Source organism: Falco biarmicus, chromosome 5 (assembly GCF_023638135.1).
Source record: "Falco biarmicus isolate bFalBia1 chromosome 5, bFalBia1.pri, whole genome shotgun sequence".
Taxonomy (NCBI): domain Eukaryota; kingdom Metazoa; phylum Chordata; class Aves; order Falconiformes; family Falconidae; genus Falco; species Falco biarmicus.
The window spans coordinates 69,544,226-69,564,029 of NC_079292.1; the positions used below are offsets into that span (position 1 = coordinate 69,544,226).

At 45.9% G+C, this 19,804-nt stretch overlaps 1 protein-coding gene across 3 annotated transcripts in view; it reads left to right on the forward strand.

Moving 5' to 3' along the window:
• Nucleotides 1-19,804, forward strand: part of LOC130150084 (chromatin remodeling regulator CECR2) — a 102,564-nt gene that overhangs the window by 43,867 nt on the left and 38,893 nt on the right. For all 3 annotated transcript variants that reach the window (XM_056340639.1, XM_056340640.1, XM_056340641.1), the window contains exon 2: nt 6,462-6,556. In XM_056340639.1, the coding sequence (XP_056196614.1) occupies nt 6,462-6,556 (95 nt within the window). The remainder of the gene's footprint in view (nt 1-6,461; nt 6,557-19,804) is intronic.

A 19,804-nucleotide genomic window follows, 5' to 3' on the forward strand; every position in this document is an offset into this window, starting at 1 on the left:
AATTGCAGTTGGAGAGCAAGTGGCGGCATGCTGTGCAAACAGGGGAGGGTCCCTGTCCCAAAGGAGAGATCAGGCAGCAGGTTAACGTGGATGAAGAACAAGAAGCCACAACTGTTCTGGTAGGTGGGATAAGTGGTAAATAGATAGCATGGTGGTCTCAGATTTGTAAGCATCCTGATAGAGAGGCTAAAGGGGGACAAAACCGGAGTATGCCTATAAACCAAGCTTTGGAAGATTCTAACCTGACCGAAAATGTCCATGGGCATTGGGAAGAGTTTGCATTTTCAAACCTACTTGGGCTGAACTGAGCAGAGTTCAGTGTTTGTTCATCTCCTTTGGTAGCTGAAGGGAGCTGCTGCAGGAGAGGAGGCTGATGTTACCCGTCGCACGGCGGGGAGCACGTGGGGTTTGTTCTTTGCAAACAAGTGCAATGTGGAGGCAATACGATAAATTCTCCCTGACTTTCTGTTTATAACCATCTTGCTCATACAAAGCTGTCATCTCACACCTCTGTTTAGTCCTGGAGTAACATTATGCCCCTATTTAAAACATGCTTGAAATAGCCTTCAGTCTGCACACAGAAAGTCGAGGTAGGTAGGGACCTCAGAAGGCACTGACAGACATTAAGGGGGGACCTGAAGAAATGGGAAAGGGAATACCTTAGCTGCTCTTGCTTTTTTCACCCCTCCCCAAATGATAGTCCTCTTCTGGCAGGGTAGCTTTTCTGCTCAGTCAGGGGAGTGTTCTTCATCTTTTGCCCTCACATACACCAGTCTGGTGGCTCAGAGAAGAGCTGGGACCACTGTGGTGCTGGGTGTCACTAAACCTCTTCTCGCACCCCTGAAGCCATACCGTAGAAGGCCAGCTTAGCTCCCCCTGAGTTTGTGGTCCCCAGGCCTCAAGGTGAAGATGATGATGTTTCCTTGAGGAGAGCTGCTGACTTGGTCCCCTCTGCCAGGAGCACAGGGCATTGAGCGCCCACTTTCATTGCAGTGGAAGGGTGGAGTGGAGGAGTCAGAGGCCCTTTTGGCTCAGGAAGCCGTAAGGCCCTGGAGCATCTTGTAGAGAGGGCAGCATGCAGGCTCCTGCAGGACTGTGGGGAAGCTGGGAGAGATGTGTCCAGCTGCGGGCTTGGATAATGGCTGGTGTCTGCAACTAGCTGCTTAAAATTAAAATAATGTGGCTGGAAGAATCCATCTAGATCAGGAGCTGTAACTTCTTTCTGACTTTATGGCAACCATCTAAACCCACTGCTGTTTGCTCTTTTAGGGTATTGTGGCCCTAGGAATAGCCCTAACTCCCCACAATACCCTCCTGGCTCGTCAAGCAGAGCAGGGCACTCTTGAAAACTATTCCCATGTGATGGAAGCAATCACGAGCAGGGAGAGCGTGGCACTGGGCTGCAGGAAGCACTCTAGCTGCTGGGTGGGGGCATGTTTTTTTCAGGCGTGCCGAGTATGTTCTAGGGGCTGAGTGTACCAGCAGACCAACAAGCTGACTTGTGAGAGCTGGCAGAGGAACTGGCTGGTGGTGCAGCTGGATACTGTCACATCAGCTTCGGGACTGTGTCCCGCTATTCATTGCACTGGCCTGCTGCTGCTTTTCATGACTCACCTGGGTGTGTTCTTCAGCTGAAAGGTGGGTGCCACGCTTTCCTCTCTGGGACATGTTGGGGGGAGCAGTGGTCCCTCCCCAAGTCCCTGCATCCTCCTGGGGTGGCTGGCTCTTTGGTGGGGAGGAGAGCAGGAGCTACTAGCCAGAGATGTGAAGCACGCACACCGGCATCATACAACGCAGGGATAAATGGTGCTTGTTGGAAGCATTTCAGACCTGCAATTGACTTCCCACCTTCCTGACCAATCCCAGTAACTGTACTCTCTTGCACGAATTTGCCAGAGTCTTGCTCGGGTACCTGTAGTCATTAGTTATCTGTGATGGGAAAAGAATGTCCTGGCTTGATTCGGTGATGGTGTTGGAATTTCAGCACATGGGTTGGGGCTGGCTCAGCCCACTGGTAGCTTTTGGTGATCTCCTAAAGCCTCTGCAAAAGCCTGTTGAGTCACTTGGGAGCATTGCAATGGAAAGCTGATAATGGCAGCAGTATGGAAATAGAGCTGAAGAGATTGGGGTTTTTAAACTGATGGCTAACTTGGACGAGGCTTAGCTGTGCTTAAACTGGTTATGTCCATCAGATTTGGTTATAGATGATTCAGCTCCAGCACAGAGGAGGAAGCCTTTAAACTGCAGTCCTGTACCTCAGCGCCCAGCCTGCTCACACCAGGCTCTTGCATGTGCTGGGCTTCCTGCGGTTTTGGAGGAGCCTTTCTTTGAAATGAGGGCCCCAAAATTTGTGACACATCCTGCCAAGCAGACAGCTTGCTAGGAGCTGGAGGCTGGCCAGCTGCTCTCTGTAGTTCAAAAAGCCAGCACATGCAGCAGCCCCGCCATCACGTCTGCGCTTGCGTCGGTGACAGTGGTGTCACTGCTGTCACAGTTGTGGACTCATTTGTTTACTTTTACCTGGGTAGTTGACTGTCCTCCCTCTCAAAAATCTGGGCAGATACCAAGAAGGAGTATACTTTGGGCAGCGTGGGGCTTGGGTCACCACACATCCAGAGGCCGCAGCACTTGCATGCTGTCAAGATCAGAGAAGAAGCAGCAATTGCAACAAAACGCGGGTGATACGGGGGTTTAATGCATGCTCACAGCAGCTCTGGGGGAGCAGCGTTTGTTTCTGACTCAACCTTTGGCCAGCAGCATACTGGTGGGGTGAACCATGCCTGGCGTGGGACGTGCAGGCACAGACCCTTCACCCCCAGCCCACCCCTGCCAGCTATTGTCCCAGGGAGCGGGGCGGGATGGCTTGGTGCCCTCTCGCCCGCTCCGGCTAACCTGCTTCAGGCCAGCGCTTCTCCCGGGCGAGGTGGTCGCCCTTGCTCCAGCGGCTGCCTCTTCCCGACAGCCCTTGCCTGACTCTGGGGGGATTTAGTCCCGGGCTGGGGGGAGGGAAAGATGTTAAACAGGCTTTTCCCTAATGAGGTGTGACGCCAGCTGGAGAGGGGGAGAATCCTGCTTTTCTCCTCTCTGTTGCTCTCCAGCTAGAGGAGGAGATGTGTCCGTCCCCCCCTTCCTCTGCTGATTTGCTGCCTCTTCTGTTTCCTTTCTGTGCCGTCCCCAAAGCATTTTGGCAAGGTTCAGATTTCTGTGCTCACAGCTCAGTGCTCAAAGAGAAAAGGGGACAAACAAAAGAGTTTGAGGCGTGGGGAGGATGGTGGTGAGGAGGAAGCCCAGCCGCTTGCCCTGGGCCAGCCCAGAGGAGCGTAGGGTCAGGTGCCCAAGGCAGGGTTTGCCCTGAGGACCAGGGTGGGGTTGGTGGCCTCTTTCTCCTGGGAGTCCCTGGCATCACTTCAGCCATCTCTGCTCAGATGTGCTGCTCCAGCATTATGCCACTTTGCTGGCTGTCCCTTGTTAGAGGGGAGGGCTAGAAAAACAAGGTTTATTCTTCCTCCTGCAAAGCATGGGCTGAAACATTAGGTAAAAACCCAAGAGGACCCCAACTCTTTGTTAGTGGTCCTGAGATGTTAAGATTTGCATTGCATCCTCCTGGTCCCTAGTGTTCTCACAACACCCTGGGTGTGTGGAAAAAGTCCAGGATTTAGGTGTTCTGGGGCAGAAAGCTGGAGATTCCAGCTGGACAGAAAATTGTGACGTTTGATGAAACAGTGCCGGTGGACCCAGCCCTAGGAAATTAAAGCACCTCTCACTGCTCTTGCCCTATTGCAAGCACTGACAGAAAAAAAAGTAGACAAAAACTTTACAGAACAATGTCAATGTCTTTTTTTTCCAAGACAAGTAATCACAGTAGTATTTGGACTGTGCCTTTACCATAACCCACTGGCACCAGGTGTGACTGTCGGCAGGGACCAGAGGACCACAGTGGTCTACGGGCAGCACCCGTGGCATTGGGGAGCACGGTTTAAGCGCCTTGCTGCAGAAGCACCAACAGCTTCATGCCTGCTAATTGTGGACCTTCATTAGCCTGGTGCTACGTGTGTGCTGGCTAACCCTGACTTGTGCCAGAGCCCCAGAGCACAGCGTGTCACTGGGACTCTGCACCCAGCCCTGTGTCAGTCTGCGTGCCCAGTGCTCCTGTTAGCCAGCGGCCACAAAGTCTGTCTGCGACGGGGTCAGATCTCCAAATCAGTGCTGCACCTGCTGTGAAGGCAAGGACAAGGGACACCCATCTGAGAGAGAGGAAAGTCAGCAAGAGAAGGGGAGAAACTACCTGGCCACATGCTTTGGGGAAGGCTGGTGGGTCCCTGCCCAGGAGACAGCACCTTGCCCAGTGCCTGAGGAATGTCCCCCAGCTCCCGGGGTGACCTGTTGGCTCCAAAAATGTAAAGGTCACTCCTGGGCCTGGAAAACAATGGCTGCAGATAGGGGCTATCTGAGCCTGTTGTGGCCACTGCTTAAGGAGTGTTTAGTCAAACAGCAGCTGAAAAGGCTCACGGGAAGCACTTCAAATATCCCTTCACACAAAAGGCTGCCACATCCTAGCAGAGGCAGGCTGCTGACAGACAGCTTCAGTGCACAACTGTATGTGGATGAGGGAGAGGCTGAATGGTGGGGGGGAACGTCCGGAGACTTACTTTCCCTCTGCCATTTATTCTGGGTCCTAACATGTCGTTTTTCACAAGCTGCAAGTTTACTCTGGTAGCACACCTGGGATGTTGTAGCATATTGCATACTTTGGGGTTTTTTTGTCTCCCATCTCGTATATTTTTTGTTAGAAGGTGGATGTCCAGTAAAGTAACTTACAAAACAAAGTCAGTCAGCACCTCCAAAATACTGATTGCTTATCAAGTGAATTCACTCGGTAACTGCTATGTATTTATATAACATGATTACTATTTACACAACAATAATATCATTCTCTCCCAGGGATGGCAAGCAGCAACTGCAGTTTTTGTATTAACTTGTCATTAAGCAGGGTAGTCATCTAGAGGCCAGAACAGAGATTCTTGGGGCTCTTCCTCGCCCTGTGGCAGGGACACTATGTCCAGCTCTGGCTGCCTACCACCCTTTCCTTGTCTTGGGTTTCCACATACAATAGATGTGTTTAGTACATTCTTCATAGGGCAGGTGTCAGGCTGCCACTCGTGAAGCATGTTTTGGATGTTGCACAAGAGGTAAATAAGAGCGGTGTTGATAATGAAAATATGCCATTAATACATTTCCATTAAAAAACTACAAGCAGCATTTAATCTGCGATCTGTTATCAATAATTTTATTACTGCAGTTACTGTGGTCTAATAAAAAAGCACTTTCTCTTCTTTATTGGGTAAGTGCCAAAACATTTATCCTTTATTCTCTGACCATTAACCTTTATTCTGCAGCCATTAGCTTAGCCATTTGTGTAACAGTCTGTTGAGTAACATTCAAGTAGGAATTTGTATTCAATCCATTATTTACTCTGAAACCCAGAAAGAATAGCTTCTTATGCCTCTGTTGTTTATCCATATTAAATCTTGTTAAATGCTGTATACTACTGATGATAAGCCTTATAGGAAGTGGATTTTTCTTACTGTGAATGATTTTCTGGCATATAAATAAAACTGTATTTAACCTAGTAATATTTTTGAAAACAAAGCTTGAAATTGCTAGCTGAAAACCAGGTGTTTCTTACATGTGTGAAATTCATAATAACTACAGTTCAGAAATTTATCCTTTTTGTGGATCAGTTGCTGCATCACACCTTTATGTGAATTCCATCGTGCTGAAATAAGCCATGATATTCTCCACCTCTCCATCAGGGGTTGAGGTTTGGGGTTATGAGGTCTGACATCCCTCCATCCCTTCTTTCTGTCTTACGGGGGGTGGGGGGGGTGGGGGATGGGACCCAAATCCAGAGAGAAATAAGTTAAATAATCAAAACGCCCACTTTTCTTTGAGGCATTTGCTTGCCAGCTTTCAGTCATTTCTGGCTATCTATCTGAAACTGCTACTTCTCTGTGTAAGTGGCTTTTAGGGCCATGCTTTCTGAGCACATCTTTTAAATGAACTCATCAGCCTTAGCGAGTGGAAAGCAAAGCAGGAGAATGAAACTGTTGATTCCTGCCCATCAGCTGAACATGGCAGAAATCATGGCTTGCTTATTAGGCTGTGGTATCTCAACCTTACTGAACTCTATTTTTCTGTGTCCAGACAAAAGCATTAGTCTTCTGGCTGGAGAGTGACATTCAGTAAAAGCTTTTCAAGGTCTTCCCATAAACTCTTGCAATGAAGAGGTAGTAGTAGCAGTATTTTTAATGAAGGGGAAGGTCAGCTTACCCAGTGTATGCTCTGCAGCTGTACAGGTACTTGGGGCTGCTTGGGTCTTTTCGGTCCTGATCAGCTGGCAGTAAATTCTAAGGAATTAGTTTGATGGTTGGGATTTTTTTTCTCTCCTTTCTGCTCATTAGGAACTGGAAGCTGCTCTTCACAGGGATGATGTGGAGTTTATCAGTGACCTGATCGCCTGCCTTCTTCAAGGTTGCTACCAGCGCAGAGACATCACGTGAGTAACCTCGCTCTATGGCTTAAGCACTTTGCAACGGGAGCTAATTAACACATTTGCGGGGATGTTTCATGGCATTTAGAATGATGACATGGCAGTGATCAGCAGCCACCAGCAATCAGGCCAGATACTTCACCAAGTGGAAGAGAATTCCAGCTCTTCTTGAGCTGAGATGTAGGTTTTAAATTTTACAGACCTGTTGTTAGGCAAACTTCATCGTTCAGATCCCATGCAGACATGTTTGATGCTCTGCTGTAGCACTAACACACACAGTAAACATTTACATGTACTGCTGCGCTTTGCACTCTTGTTTGGTCAGATTAGTGATCTCACACAGTCTTTAAATCATCACATATGTTTTCAACGTTTTGTATATTGCATAGAAGAATACTTGCTGCTCTGCAGCCACCTCACATACATGGAAGATCCCATTGCTTTACAGAGGGACAACTGTAATTATTTTCTTAGAAATAAGACTATTAGAATCAGTTCAGTTGCAGGATGTTGGTAAGTGATTTGACACATGCCCTTGATGTTTCGACATCCAGAGACAGTTTGTTATCATCCACCAAAGTAGCCTCCCAAACTGAGACCTCTGTAGAGCATCATTCTTCAGAGGATCGCCACTCACACAGTGAAATGGGCTCCCAGTGATAACAAAGGCTTGTTGTAGTGTGTTTCATTTGTTCTTCTGTGAATCATGTTAATAGCAAAGCATAATTGTGGAGATGAAGACAGCTTGGCAACACTTGCAGTTGCTTAGAAGAGGTGTTAAGCAATCCTGCTCCCAAGATTTCCCTGTGGTGCAGAGGCTTAGGCTGTTGCATAGGTATAACCATAGGTACTTGCATTGAAAGCTCTATTTCTAAAAAACTGTTTATGTTCTACAAAATGTATAGGTTTTTAGATATATATATCTGCCACTTAAGTAAGTTCTCTTGTGTTGCTGCATTGACATTCAGCAAAAATGGGAATCAGGACCTGAACCAGGCAGCTGCACTGCATTTACTGTCTCTGAATGAAACTGATGTGATGAGAAGCTTGATTGTGAAGGGACTGCAATCGTGTCCCTTCTTCATCAAAATAGCCACAGAGCAATATAACTTTGCTTGTAAACATGCAGCGAGTTTATTTCTTCATACCAGAAATGCCAGAAAGTAGTGGCTTAAGTATTTTGCCCACCTTAACCAGCTCACTCTTGTAGAAGTAGTGCAAGATTTGTGTTTGGTACATTTCATAAATTCCATATTGTGAGGTTCTCCTACACTCCAGATCTAAGAGTGTCCACTTAGCAATTGCACTGTTTAATTTCCTCCCCTTTCTCAGCTGTTTTAACTAATAAATTTCAGGGATGAATCACAAGTGAGTCGTTGGGCATTGGCAAGTTGTCTGTCTGGGGAAAGGTGACACATGTACAAATGCATATACACTCATGCACAGTTAGGTGATGCACTTGGAGGCTCAACAATGTGTAGTTATTCAGTATTGCACGTAGGTCCCAGTTTGTGCCTGTGCCTTGGTTAGCTCCAAGATGCTAAAAAGCTGCAAGGAGGTAAGGTCATCGCAGAAGGAAGAGCTAGTATCACAACTGTGGTTTTGTGCAGCCTAGTCAAGGTGCGTGTGCAGCATAGGTAGGTACCTATGTAGCTGTTGCTATGTGTCTGTCCGTATACAAGAAGTGCCATAGAAAATGGAGAAGGGCAAAATCACCCAGTGAAGTTGTGAGAATTACACCTCACCTGAACGTTTGTACTAGGGAAAGCATGAGGTGCCTGAGGGAGAAACCAGCTGCACCCTTTCCACAGCACCTCCTGTGGAAGGGGACTGTCTCATGGGCAGGGGAACAATGAGAGAAGTCATTTCTGCAGAGATGGGGAAAAGAGCACAACAGGAGCAGCACGGTGGAAACAGCTGAAGGAATGTATCGGCAAAACCACCTGCAGCTGCTGAGATGTTAGGGAGAGGTGCTCTGAAGCACTGCGGAGGAAGCGATGGGGGAGGCTACCAGGGAACAGAGGGAAAGGTGCTGTGTGCAGAGAGATGTCGGAAAGGAAGAAGCATTAAGATGTAGTCTAAATATGGAAATCTGTAGATAAATAAGGGCTTGAATACATTTCTCAGAAACAAACTTGCTCCACTGTTTGTTTCATATTGTACAAATCAGATGTGGAATATTCATCCAAAATGAATGTGTTTTTAAAGCCTGAAATTCTCCTTGTGCATGTAAGAGGTAGAATTTGTGTAGAGTTTAGATTTGGTTTTCCACAATGGGCGAGGACTCCCTTTTTTCTGTTGCAGACATAGTAGGTATCTGTCTCACGTGGGAAAAATCAGCCGTTTCACAGATCATCACAGTGGTGTTGCAGCAGCAATTTTTCCAGTCATTTGTGCTCTGCATCCCTCATGCCGAGGCTGTGAGCTGTTAATCTTTAGGCTGTAAACTTTGCTCCCTGTTGCACCTCAGAGGGGAGGGTAGGAGCTTGTTCTCATTGTTGTTCTTGGGCTGGATCTCTGCGGTTCAAGCACAAGATGCTTCATATGACTTCCTGTAAAACACAGTTTACCTACCTCTCCGAAGGGTTTTGAAGTTTCATTAATTTTGTATCATGTCTTACCTCTTTGATGGCCAAAATGTTACCTGCCTGTTTTCTCACAGTCTGTCTAGGAGCAGCTTGTAGTTCTTGTCACATCTGTTTTGACAGCATGCAGAACTTGCAGTGGAGCTGGCTGCCTGGCTTTAATCATGCATCATAGAGGGGTATAAAACTGTCACATACCTTTGCTAATTATAATGTGCTCTTGAGTAATATTGGAAGTGGAACGTAGCTGAGACCCCTTCTAACGCACAATTTAACATACTCTAGTTTAATTTGCTTTTTATTTGTTGAAAAAAAAATTAGATTAATACTTTTGTGTAGGGTTCTGTGATTCTTGGTTTTGAAGTAGAGCGCCTTTGTCCTGGTTTTGATATTCTTTATGACAGCCTTTTTACAAAAAAGGAATCATGCAGGAGAGACTGTTTGGTATCCTGCTTGATGGCTAAGGAGTGCTGAATGTCTGGTAACTTAAGACCTTCTTTAAGTTATAGATATCTGTGTTTAACTAGAGTCTGCATAATGGGATGCCACGTGTTCTTCTCCAAATTCTTATTTATCATAACTTATCATAGCTGTTAAGAACACTCTTCACTGACCTGGTTTTTGCTGTGTTAAGCACTGTAGAAGTACAGAACAAAGAAGAACGGTAGTCTGCATTTCTGGCTTCTAGCATCTTTAGTGATGACCTCATAGCTGTCCTTGCCTGGCACCGGGTGGTTTGAGCACTTGGCCAGGACAGTTTCCCTGTTGCTCTCTTTTTTTACTGTGACCCAAAATACTTTTGTGCCATGATGTGCAGCTTTATAAATACCCTTCATAGTATTAATACACCATCCATACCATCTAACTCCTAACAGTGCAATAACTAATACTCTTGAAGCTTTTTGCTTGATCTCTTGGCTCAGTTTTGTGCTATAGGCACGGTTTGGTTTGATGCCAGGGAGTTTACCCATACATTGTTCCTGCCTCTAGCTTCTGTGCACAGACCTTAAAATGTCTATGATTTCTTTTAATTGTTTCAAAATGCAAATGCCTGGAAAATGAGGAGTGGGGAGGGAGAAAACTCAGAATAGAATTTGGGGTTTATAAAAAATAAATAAATAAAAATTAAGCAGTTTGAAAAAATAGTAGGGATTGCTTCAGACTCTCTCTGGTATAAATTGGGCAGCTGCACAGTCCCTAGGGGCTGCCACTTTAATTCCAGCAGGAAATGCGACTTGATGACTTGTATCAAGACAGGAAGATCAGAGCTTCAGCTAACGGCAGCGGCCGCAGCAGGAGCCTTCTGCAGCTGTTTTTAAGTAAGAAGTGATGGTGTGACATGGATGTGTACACTCAACTAAAATAATCCAGAAAAGCTTCTGCTGTTCAGCATTTCTTTGGGTGAAAGTCATTCTCCACTGCTTTGTTACTGCATTTTTGCTGTTTTTCTAATGTGTTGGCAATAAGAAGTTTCAATGACTTTATCATATTTCTCACTGGAAGGCATTTTGTATGCTGCTATTGTCTCTTGAAAAACATTTTAATAGCTTTTTCTTATAACATGGTGGTGGTTGGTTGTTTTTTTCAACATGGACAAAGGTGCCAGAAGGCGAGGAGGAACAAAAACAATATCTCTGGTCTTGCCTATGACCCGTGAGATTCTTTTCTTATACCCCAGGAGATTGGTCCATCGCTGTAGCTGAAAACTGTCTAATTGACTTCTGTGGCATCACAGACGGTATTTGCTTCCTTAGGAACCTCAGGTGGTTTTTTTCTTGTTATTTCTTCCCTTAACGCGTTGGAATTTTTTCTTCTCAAGTGGATTGTCTGGTGCACCCACCTTAAGCTCTTTCTGGATCTGTGAACTAACCTTGGAGTCTCTGGCTTGTAGTTTGTGCCTGGTTTGTTCTAATATGGATAATAAGAGGATAGTCCTTAACTTCTCTTCCCTCCCCCAGAATTGTCTTAATTATTTATTTCGTATCCTTAGTGGTGGCATTGAGAAATACTGTCAGCAGGGCATCTGAAGAGCTGTAATCTCTACTTGTTGACTTGCCAATCAAGAATACTGCCTCTGTTCTGCTTATTTTCTAATGCTGGTTCCGTAATCACTTATTTGAGCTTTCATCAGAAAGAGATAAGGGATAATCTGAAATCTTCTAACCCATCAGGGCAGAATGCCCATTTCTGAGGACTGTGTTTAATAGCTCCAAGTATTCAGCTTCTTCCTTCTGCTTTGCCACTTTTCTCTGTCCTTGTCCTTTATTCTGTGGACTGTGTCTTTACAGGCTACTTTGGGGGTTACCCCACGTCTCATGCTTTGGTAAAAGTGACCTCAATGACATGCTTAACATCTTAAAATTGCCCTGATGCATGTGACTACATGAGCCTATGTTTAGGAACTGCTGTATGTTGTCTGGTCTAGGGAATGAAGTGGCAGGTCAGCGGCCAGGGATAGTTGGCAAAATCAGTGCCAAGTTTTCAGTCTTGTGGACACTGTGGTGAACTGGGATGTGGGAATAGCTAAGCTAAAGTACTAAAACAATCTGAATGAATTCAACGCTTCAGTCTGTGCCATAACATCTGGGGCAGCCAGGCTAAGCTCAGTCACAGCAGACCTGGGGACCACCAACTTTGGGAAGGAGCTGTAACAGCCAGCTTGTGCGGTTGTGCCAGTGACCTTGATTATAACAACTGTTTCAATGGCCCAGCCACAAAGCACCTCACTAACTCAGAATCAGATTCATGAATGCCAAGTCAATATCAACAAGATCAGCATTATTTACGGTCTGACTTTTAACAAGTGCTGCCTTGCATACATCATGGAGATTGGTAGATGGCCTCTGGAATCGACCCAGTATCATTGGCACAGGAGATACCATGAGGGGGCAAGGGAGATGAAGTGGCTACATTGCTCATCTTGAATCTAGTATTAATATTTATTATAATAATAGGCAAACCATGCAAGGTGAGCCTTTTAAAGGGTAAAAAGTGAAAATGAGGCAGCTGGCAGGTGTTGGGAACGGATGGATGAGATTACAGCAGTAAAATAACACAGTCATTCAGAGATTAGTGAGAAGCACAGTGGAATAAAATTACATAGTTCAAGTTTAAATAAAACTAGGTAAATGTCTTTGATTCTCAGATGGATAAAATGAATCTTTAAAGAGTAATTTGAAGAAAAGTTGGTAGCACGCTCTGGAAGTGCTGTTCCTTAGACGTGGTGGTGGAGCATAAGGACTGAAAATGGTGGAAGAAAAATAGAGCATGGAAACTGTGCTCTTATTGTTAGGGCAGACAGGTGAGAGACAAATCGATTTTGGATAGCTGGGGAGAGGGAGTTATGCAAGACATTGGCAGGGAGGAGTAGGTGGCTACACTTAAAAGAGCGAATGCAGCGAAGAATCCTGGAGACCACAGTGATGTCGTCATGTCCATGTCATGAGTTTGAAATATGAAAAGGACAGCTGTATTTTTAAGTTCTTGATGTTGCAAACCAAGTACTCTGGAGATGAAGAATAAAGCAACGATGAAGAAAAAAATTGAGAAGGCAAGTGAAAACATCTTCTTCGAAGGAAGAAGACAAAGAACGATGGAGAGAGGGGGACAGGATGTGGAAGTGCCCTCCATGTGAAACCTTTACCCTCACTTTTGAGATGTGCGCTTCAAGATAGTGATGCTCCAAACCACTGGTGCAGGATTTTTGCTCCAGCATAGTTGGCTTTGCAGGCCACCTCCCAGCACCTCAGCCAGGTTCAGAAACAGATTTTTAGTCCAAGGGTAAATATTGAAGAAGCTCTGAAATTACTTTCACGGAGCCTTTTAGCCCCAGTGAGCTTGGTGAACAGCTGGGGCAGCTGCTGGGCAGCTGCTAAACCACTATGATAATTTGGTGTGCCATGTCAATCTCTGTTCTGTGTCACCTATACTTTTAATTTTTCTCTCACTTTATCTTCCATACTTCCTCAGTTTCTTTCTGGCTCAACCAGTGTAGTGGTTTAAGCTTTAGAGAAAATAGGAGAAAAGACCTCTTCTGAAATGGATCCCAAAAGGGATGATTTTAGCACCCATTTATTTATCTGTAAAAACTTGTTTTTATCTTTTGGCCCCAGAAATTTGTAATGTGTGGGCCTGCTTCTAAGCAATGAATTTCCTAAGCTTGTTTGCCTCAAGGCAACCCCATGCTAGGTATTTTTTGCCTTAGAAGGGACTCTTCCTCCCCCATTAAGCATATTTTTCTATGAGCAGCAGGGCACATAAGGACTTGTTTCATATGGATTTGTGCCATACTACATGCATGTGTCCTACTTCCCCATCCTCACCAAGACAATGACTCTAGCTTCTTCCCCACAGTGCTCATCATCACTGTAAGGTCCTCTCTACAGCCCCTAAACAATTGGAAGAGCTTATGGCACAGCAATGCTGTTGTGTTCCTTTATGGCTATGGATTGGGAGCATGCTTTCTTTTGATGGGCACTAGGAATGAACAATGCTGCATTAAGCTGGCTTCATTTGTTCTTCAAGGATCCAGAAATGAATAGTAAGTAATGATCCTCTTCCAGTCTGAATGTGAAGCACAGTAAGCCTCATTCCTATTTGCTCTTTCAGAAAACAGGGAGATGTATTTGGGTCTTTTGTAATTTAATTGGCTCCAGCTCCCAAGGGTTGATCTGCTTCTCTTCTGAAAGTGTTGCCATCAAATAACAATAGTAGAAAGAAAGAAGCATATGTTGGTTGAAAATTGTCAAGCAGGTATTGAAGCCTGGTTAGATGTAGGTGAAGGTAATTGATGGGAGAAGTGAAATGCCATCACAGATGGACCAAAGCCCATGCTGTCTTACCAGGTCAGTTCACAAGGTGGTAAGTTGGGCTCTAGGTAAGTTCCTTTATTCTGGACCATCCAGAAGGCTTTGTTCATCCTTGAGCTAGAGACTGCTATGGCTTGACCTTCCTTTCATCACATCTGGAGTGTCTTGTCGTTGGGCATATGCTGTGAGGCTTGTTGTCAAGGTCACATAGAACAAGATACAAAACAAAGGAGAAAAAACACCATGCCTTAAGAACCAAAGCATGCACGTGGAAGCAGCGTGTGGCAGAGGATGCAGCAGTGGTTCTCACACTTCATTTTGTCTTTGTGGCCATCAACACCCCTCCTTGCATGTCTTTTTCAGGTCAGATCAGTATGCGCTGGCTGTGCACCCAGTGTGCATGAACCAAAATATCCCATAGTAGAACCATTCAAAGCAGTAGCTAGCAGCCTGCATCTTACCAGACCTCTCACTCCACACCAGTATTTCCCAAGTCCTTCCCGCCCACCTCCCCAGCTGGCGGAGTTGGCTTCCCCCAAGGTACTTGTTTCCCTCTTGAGCACCCAGATCCTTCTCTCTCCCTTTTTATTGTATCAAACAACCTGTTAGTTCTTGGGTTAGTTAACAAATAGTTCTAACACTGGTTCTTTTTGTTTTCCTTTTTGATCCTTCAAGAGATTGCCTTTTGTTATTCAAAGACAAAAGTACTTGACACAGGAGCAATGCAGAAGCCCCCAAGCTTCAAAAGCTGTCCTGGCTGTGGGATCGATATTCAGATATTCACTCAGATATTCATGTCTTAAGTGTCTGATGAGCCTTGGGGAAAAACTGAGCAGAGAAGAATGCGGCAATGCAAATTCCTGAGGGGTGCTGGGAGGCATCCATCCATGCAGGGACTGGAGGAGTTTCACCTGCTGATCAGGGCCTTTCAGGATCAGCATTTCACCCTGCCCAGGGACCCCTCTGCCTTTGTCTGACTTCCTCTACAAGGCTGACAAAAATCTGGCCTCCCGTCTGTTGCAGTGAGAAAGGTACCTCCCTTTGTTAAGTTGTGCTCAGAAATGTCCAGGTCAGAGGGTTTTGTTTTGAGGCCCAGAAATTGCAGCTCGAGCTCTAAAACTGACCCCAGGAACTGCTGTGTCTCAGACTTATTGCCTCATGAGCGTGTGCTCTGAGGAGAACCTAGGTACTTTGCTTTTCCATTGCATCCAAAAAGTGGCATAATTTACTGATGCCATTGAGTCTGTCAGTGTCGTCAAGCCTGCTGCTTGCTGATGGGCCTGTAAAATCTCCAGTTTGGCATCAGTATTGCTTAATCTTCTCTTGGTGATCTTATGCTTCACTGGGGGACCAGGTGCGCCCTGCAGGTCAGTGCATTCTTCCCTCAGCTGGCTCTCCTACTCTGCGCCTCTGTCTCGTGCACCGGTACCACCAGCTTCAGGACTGATCATCATGACATCTCATTAGTGTTGCCTTCCTGGCTTTTAGTACCAGCATACGTTCCAGTGCCTTCAGTACACACCTCAGTGTTGGCTCTGAGGCTCAGGACTTCTCTTCTGCCTCCTGCCATTCTGCCTTTGCCAGTGGCGTCTGTCACTTATTTTCTGATTTTGAACTTGACAGGAAACTCTGCATTCAGGGTCTCGGGAGATTCTTACCACTTGATCTGAGCATACTGTCAGGGAAAAATGTGTGTTCCCAGTCTGGCTGCAGGGATAGATCTCATTGGGTAAGGAAGCGCTGGGCTCCGACTCTCCTCGGCTCTCTGATGCTATCCACTAGCATGCTAAGGAATTCATGGCTTACTGAAAGCTATTTTCCCTGGCCCTTCCCCAGCCAAGATCAATGTCATCACATGGCAAGAGGTGACATACGCCTCCCTTGTATCCTCCCACAGTATCACTTGCCAGCTTGACACCAAAATTTCTTTAGGCACAATAGAGGCATTTTCAGTTCTACCATTAATTTATCATAGGTGCTTGGGGTGAGATAACTTCTTTCCTTGGTCCTTTCTACCTCAGACATGACACGTGATGGCATCAGCACTGGTACCACCCTGTTCCAGTACCACCTCTGCTTCCCTTTCTGGGTAAAGTTTCAGTAAGTTGATATTGCCTCTTTCTTGGGCTCCCTCAGCTCAACAGATTGATTACTCAAGGCAGGAAAAAAGTGGCTGGCACTGCTGGGGACATGCATCTTGTCTCCTCTATGACTGATGGACTGTCCAGTGCAACCCCCAGTGAAGAAGCAGAGGGCACTTACTGCTTGACAGACACTCAACTCTTCTTCCCACTCAGATAGCAGGATATCTGACAGACCATCTTACCAGGAATCTTCTGGAGATTCCTATATATTTCCAGATACACAGTATTTTACAATTTCAGCCATATCTCAAAGAACTGTAGTCTCTATTTATAGGCAAGAAGAGAAAAAGTAGCTGCAATGTCACCTGGTTTCCTCTATGCTGGAGCTGTAGCACATGTCTGAACATGATGGTAGGTAGACAAATACATGTTAGTGGCTGATGACAGACCTGTTTGTTCTTGGAGTTTAAACCTCCTCTTACTGCTCCCATGGATCGTACATCACACTGAAGGCAACTGATTTGTTACTGCATCTGATTTGTTACAGTATCTTAAACGTAAAATTGAATAAATGGTGAAGTACAGAGTATCTGTGGGGTTTATATGCTGGCAAAGCCGGGTAGGTATATTTAAACACACCTTCGGTGTGGACGTGGTCATCCGAGTCAAACCCAAAAATGCCCGTAGAAAATAGCATAATCACTTGATTAATCGTATTTATGCAGTTATAATTAAGGAAAAAGACAATTTTTAAAATTGTCTCAAATCATCTCTTCTTTGTATTCATTCAAGGTAAATAATCCTTTCCGTTCACCTATTGCTACCTTAATTAATGTTTTTACAAACATATGTAGCTATACTGTTTGCTCACCACAGTGATGTTCCAGGATCTTTTAGCAGAATTATTTCCCCCCCTTTTTAATCCAGTTATCCAACCCATTGATTTGTCATTATCAATTTTCACTCAAATTGCAGCATCAGTAGTGGGGGAGGGGGTTCCTGCTTCTCTGTCCGTGCCACTGCCCCAAAATGCTGCATGCTCTGATAGCACAGATCTTCCTGTCATGGAGACTGTGCAGAGACTTACTGAGTTTGAAGGAAGGGTTGAGCTAGCATTGAAAAACTGACAGTCATCACATTTTAAGTTTCATTTTAGTCCCATTAATGTTCTCTGAATCTGTCTGGGCAGCATACGCATCCTCCTGCCCGTCCCCTTTGCCGCCAGGACTTTCCCTTCCTTTGGCACCAGACACCTTTAGCTGTTGTTTGGGGTGTTTCTGGCTGCTCTGGTTTTATTGCTGTTCATATTCCTATTTCTTCCTTTCCTTAATCAAACAACAAAAACATGCAAGCAGCCCTTGCTCCTACCTAAAAATCAAATACAGACTCAGTGTGCATCTAGTTAACCATATGTGTCTTCCTCACCCTCCAAGTACTGCATGATCCACCAGGCTTGGCAAATTCAACCTCTTTCATCCAATGCTTCACATCTCTGCACCACTTGCTTTCTTGCAGTGGCTTACTTGGCCAGATAGACTGCTGGTCTCTTGAGATGGGGAGATGGATGCTGGGCATCTGCTTACTGCTTCCTGGTATCATGATGGAGACGGAGAGGGGGAGCAGCAGAGAGGCAGATAAGGGCAGTGAGGAGCAGCTGGGTGTAGGTGGAAGGAGGGCCATCAGTGCTTTCAGATTGCATTTCCTTCACCAAAAATCACTTTCACCTTCTCACACAGAAGGAGAAGCAACAGCGTGCCTCTTTGTTGCCTCCCTGTACTTTGAGGTGTTAGAGGTAGGACAACCATAGAAAACACTTGTGGCCCCTCCTGCTGATCCTGGAGGTGGTGACGAAAATAGAGCAGCCCTGGCTCACAGAAGGGTGCTTGGAGCGCCTGCAAGCAGGGAGACAGACAATGACAGGACAGTTCAAAGTAACAGGTATGTGTGATTTCTCCTGCCGGTGCTGCTTTTCTCTCACACAGCCCAATTAACAGGGGTCACAGAGCACTGATTAGCTGCCTTGGCGTTTTGTGAACATAAAGCAGTGAAAGAGCCAGGGTAAATGGGGGAGAGCAGATCAAATAGACACTTATCTCAGCACTCCTCCTGCCTGTCCCTGGCATTTGCCAGCCTAAGGGAAGAGTCTTTTCAGAAGAGGCCAATGCGGGACAGTGCTGTATCTGTGCTGGTATCTCAGCTGCTTTTCTGCCTTCTCTCAGTAAAATAACAAACAAGTCGCCCCCAGTAGCTATGTCACGTGTGGGGCGGTTGCTAGATAAAAGCCAAATCACAGGAGCTGCATTGACCATAGGCAGCTGGGGAAGATCAGAGCATGGCCTTGTGCCACACAGGCATGCATGATGAGTTCAGTCCCTACAGCTGGTGCCTCCTTTTGGAGGGTGGACTTGCAGCCTCCTGTTCCTTGTGTGATGGAAAAGGGGTGGAAGGCAGCACATAACAGCTCACAGCAGGTAAAAAGGCATCTCCATCTAATTCAAGAGTTGGTGAGTGTGGTCTGGTAGTGCTAAAGAGCCCAAGCTGGAAACTTTTTCCACCGTGGCTGGGGGGAGAAGTCTGCACTTGGACTGAGAACCTCCTGGAGGTTCTGGACCTGGAACCTGCCTAAAGGGTGGGCAGCTGTGGTAACCTTGTGGCTTCCCCTTCTTGCTTCATGCTCTTCCTTTTTTGGGGGGTAGCAAAGTAACACTCCCACTTCAGCTGTCATACCCAGGTTAAGTGGCTGCACTTGCTTCTGTCAAGCCAGCACATGCTCCTGCGGTGTGATCCCTTATTAGACTAGACAGCCCACATCAGCTCTCCATTCTCTCAGCCTCCCTGGAGACACTGCCTCGCTCCATAGCTGTTCCTATTCTCCTTCTCTGTGGGATACAGCATATCTGCCAGCTCCCCTTCCAGCTTCCCCAGTTTTTATTGTATGGAAGATCACTCGAGGTAAGATGGAGGAAGACAGAGGGAGCAGGAGTGGAGTATTCTTAGCTGATGACAGCTTTGGCTTTGCTTAGCTGATTTTTTTCCCCCCTCTCCTAAACATGAACACTTCAGGAGTTTAGCTGGGAAGGCAATGAATTCCCTGGCATCTAACCATGTAAATTAGATTTCCTTAGCAAGATGAAGCAGCCCTTCTGCTGGAGAAACTCCTGTCCTGACTTCATGTTGTCATGTTGGAGGAGAGGTCCAGAAGCCTGATGTCTTCTCTAAGCATCTCTTCGGCATATTCTTGGGGGTGGTCTCGGTGCCACAGTTGAGCTCTGGAAACAACTTATGGGGTGGACAAGTGAGGGGCAGGGAACAGGAATTGCTAGGGTGCTGAAATTACTCTGCTGTCCTTTACCTCTGTGGAAGACTTGGGTGGATCTTTCGTGGATGTGGAAACCTCTATCATTCATGTTTCAGACTGCCAAATCCAGGAGTTAGACCAGACTACTTTAGAGAAGAGCTACAGCTACATTAACATTTACTAACCAGTTTTGGGTGTTTTTTTGTCCTTATGCTTTGAAACAAAACCGTGGTTGTAGTGTAGCAAGAATGTCTTCCCCTGTTCAGCAACAGTGAAAACAAAGGTCATTGTCACGCTCAGTGCAATCCACCCCTTGACTCTTCAGGTGTCTTTTTCCTCCCCTTGCCTCCCAGTGCTCCTGATGGCCACACAGGTAAGTCACAGAATTACTTGAGGTTTGGGCAATGTCTGCATTCAGAAAAGTAGTTCTAGCTAGCAGTGAAAGACAAGAGGCAGGCCTGTACATGCTTGGTGATGGT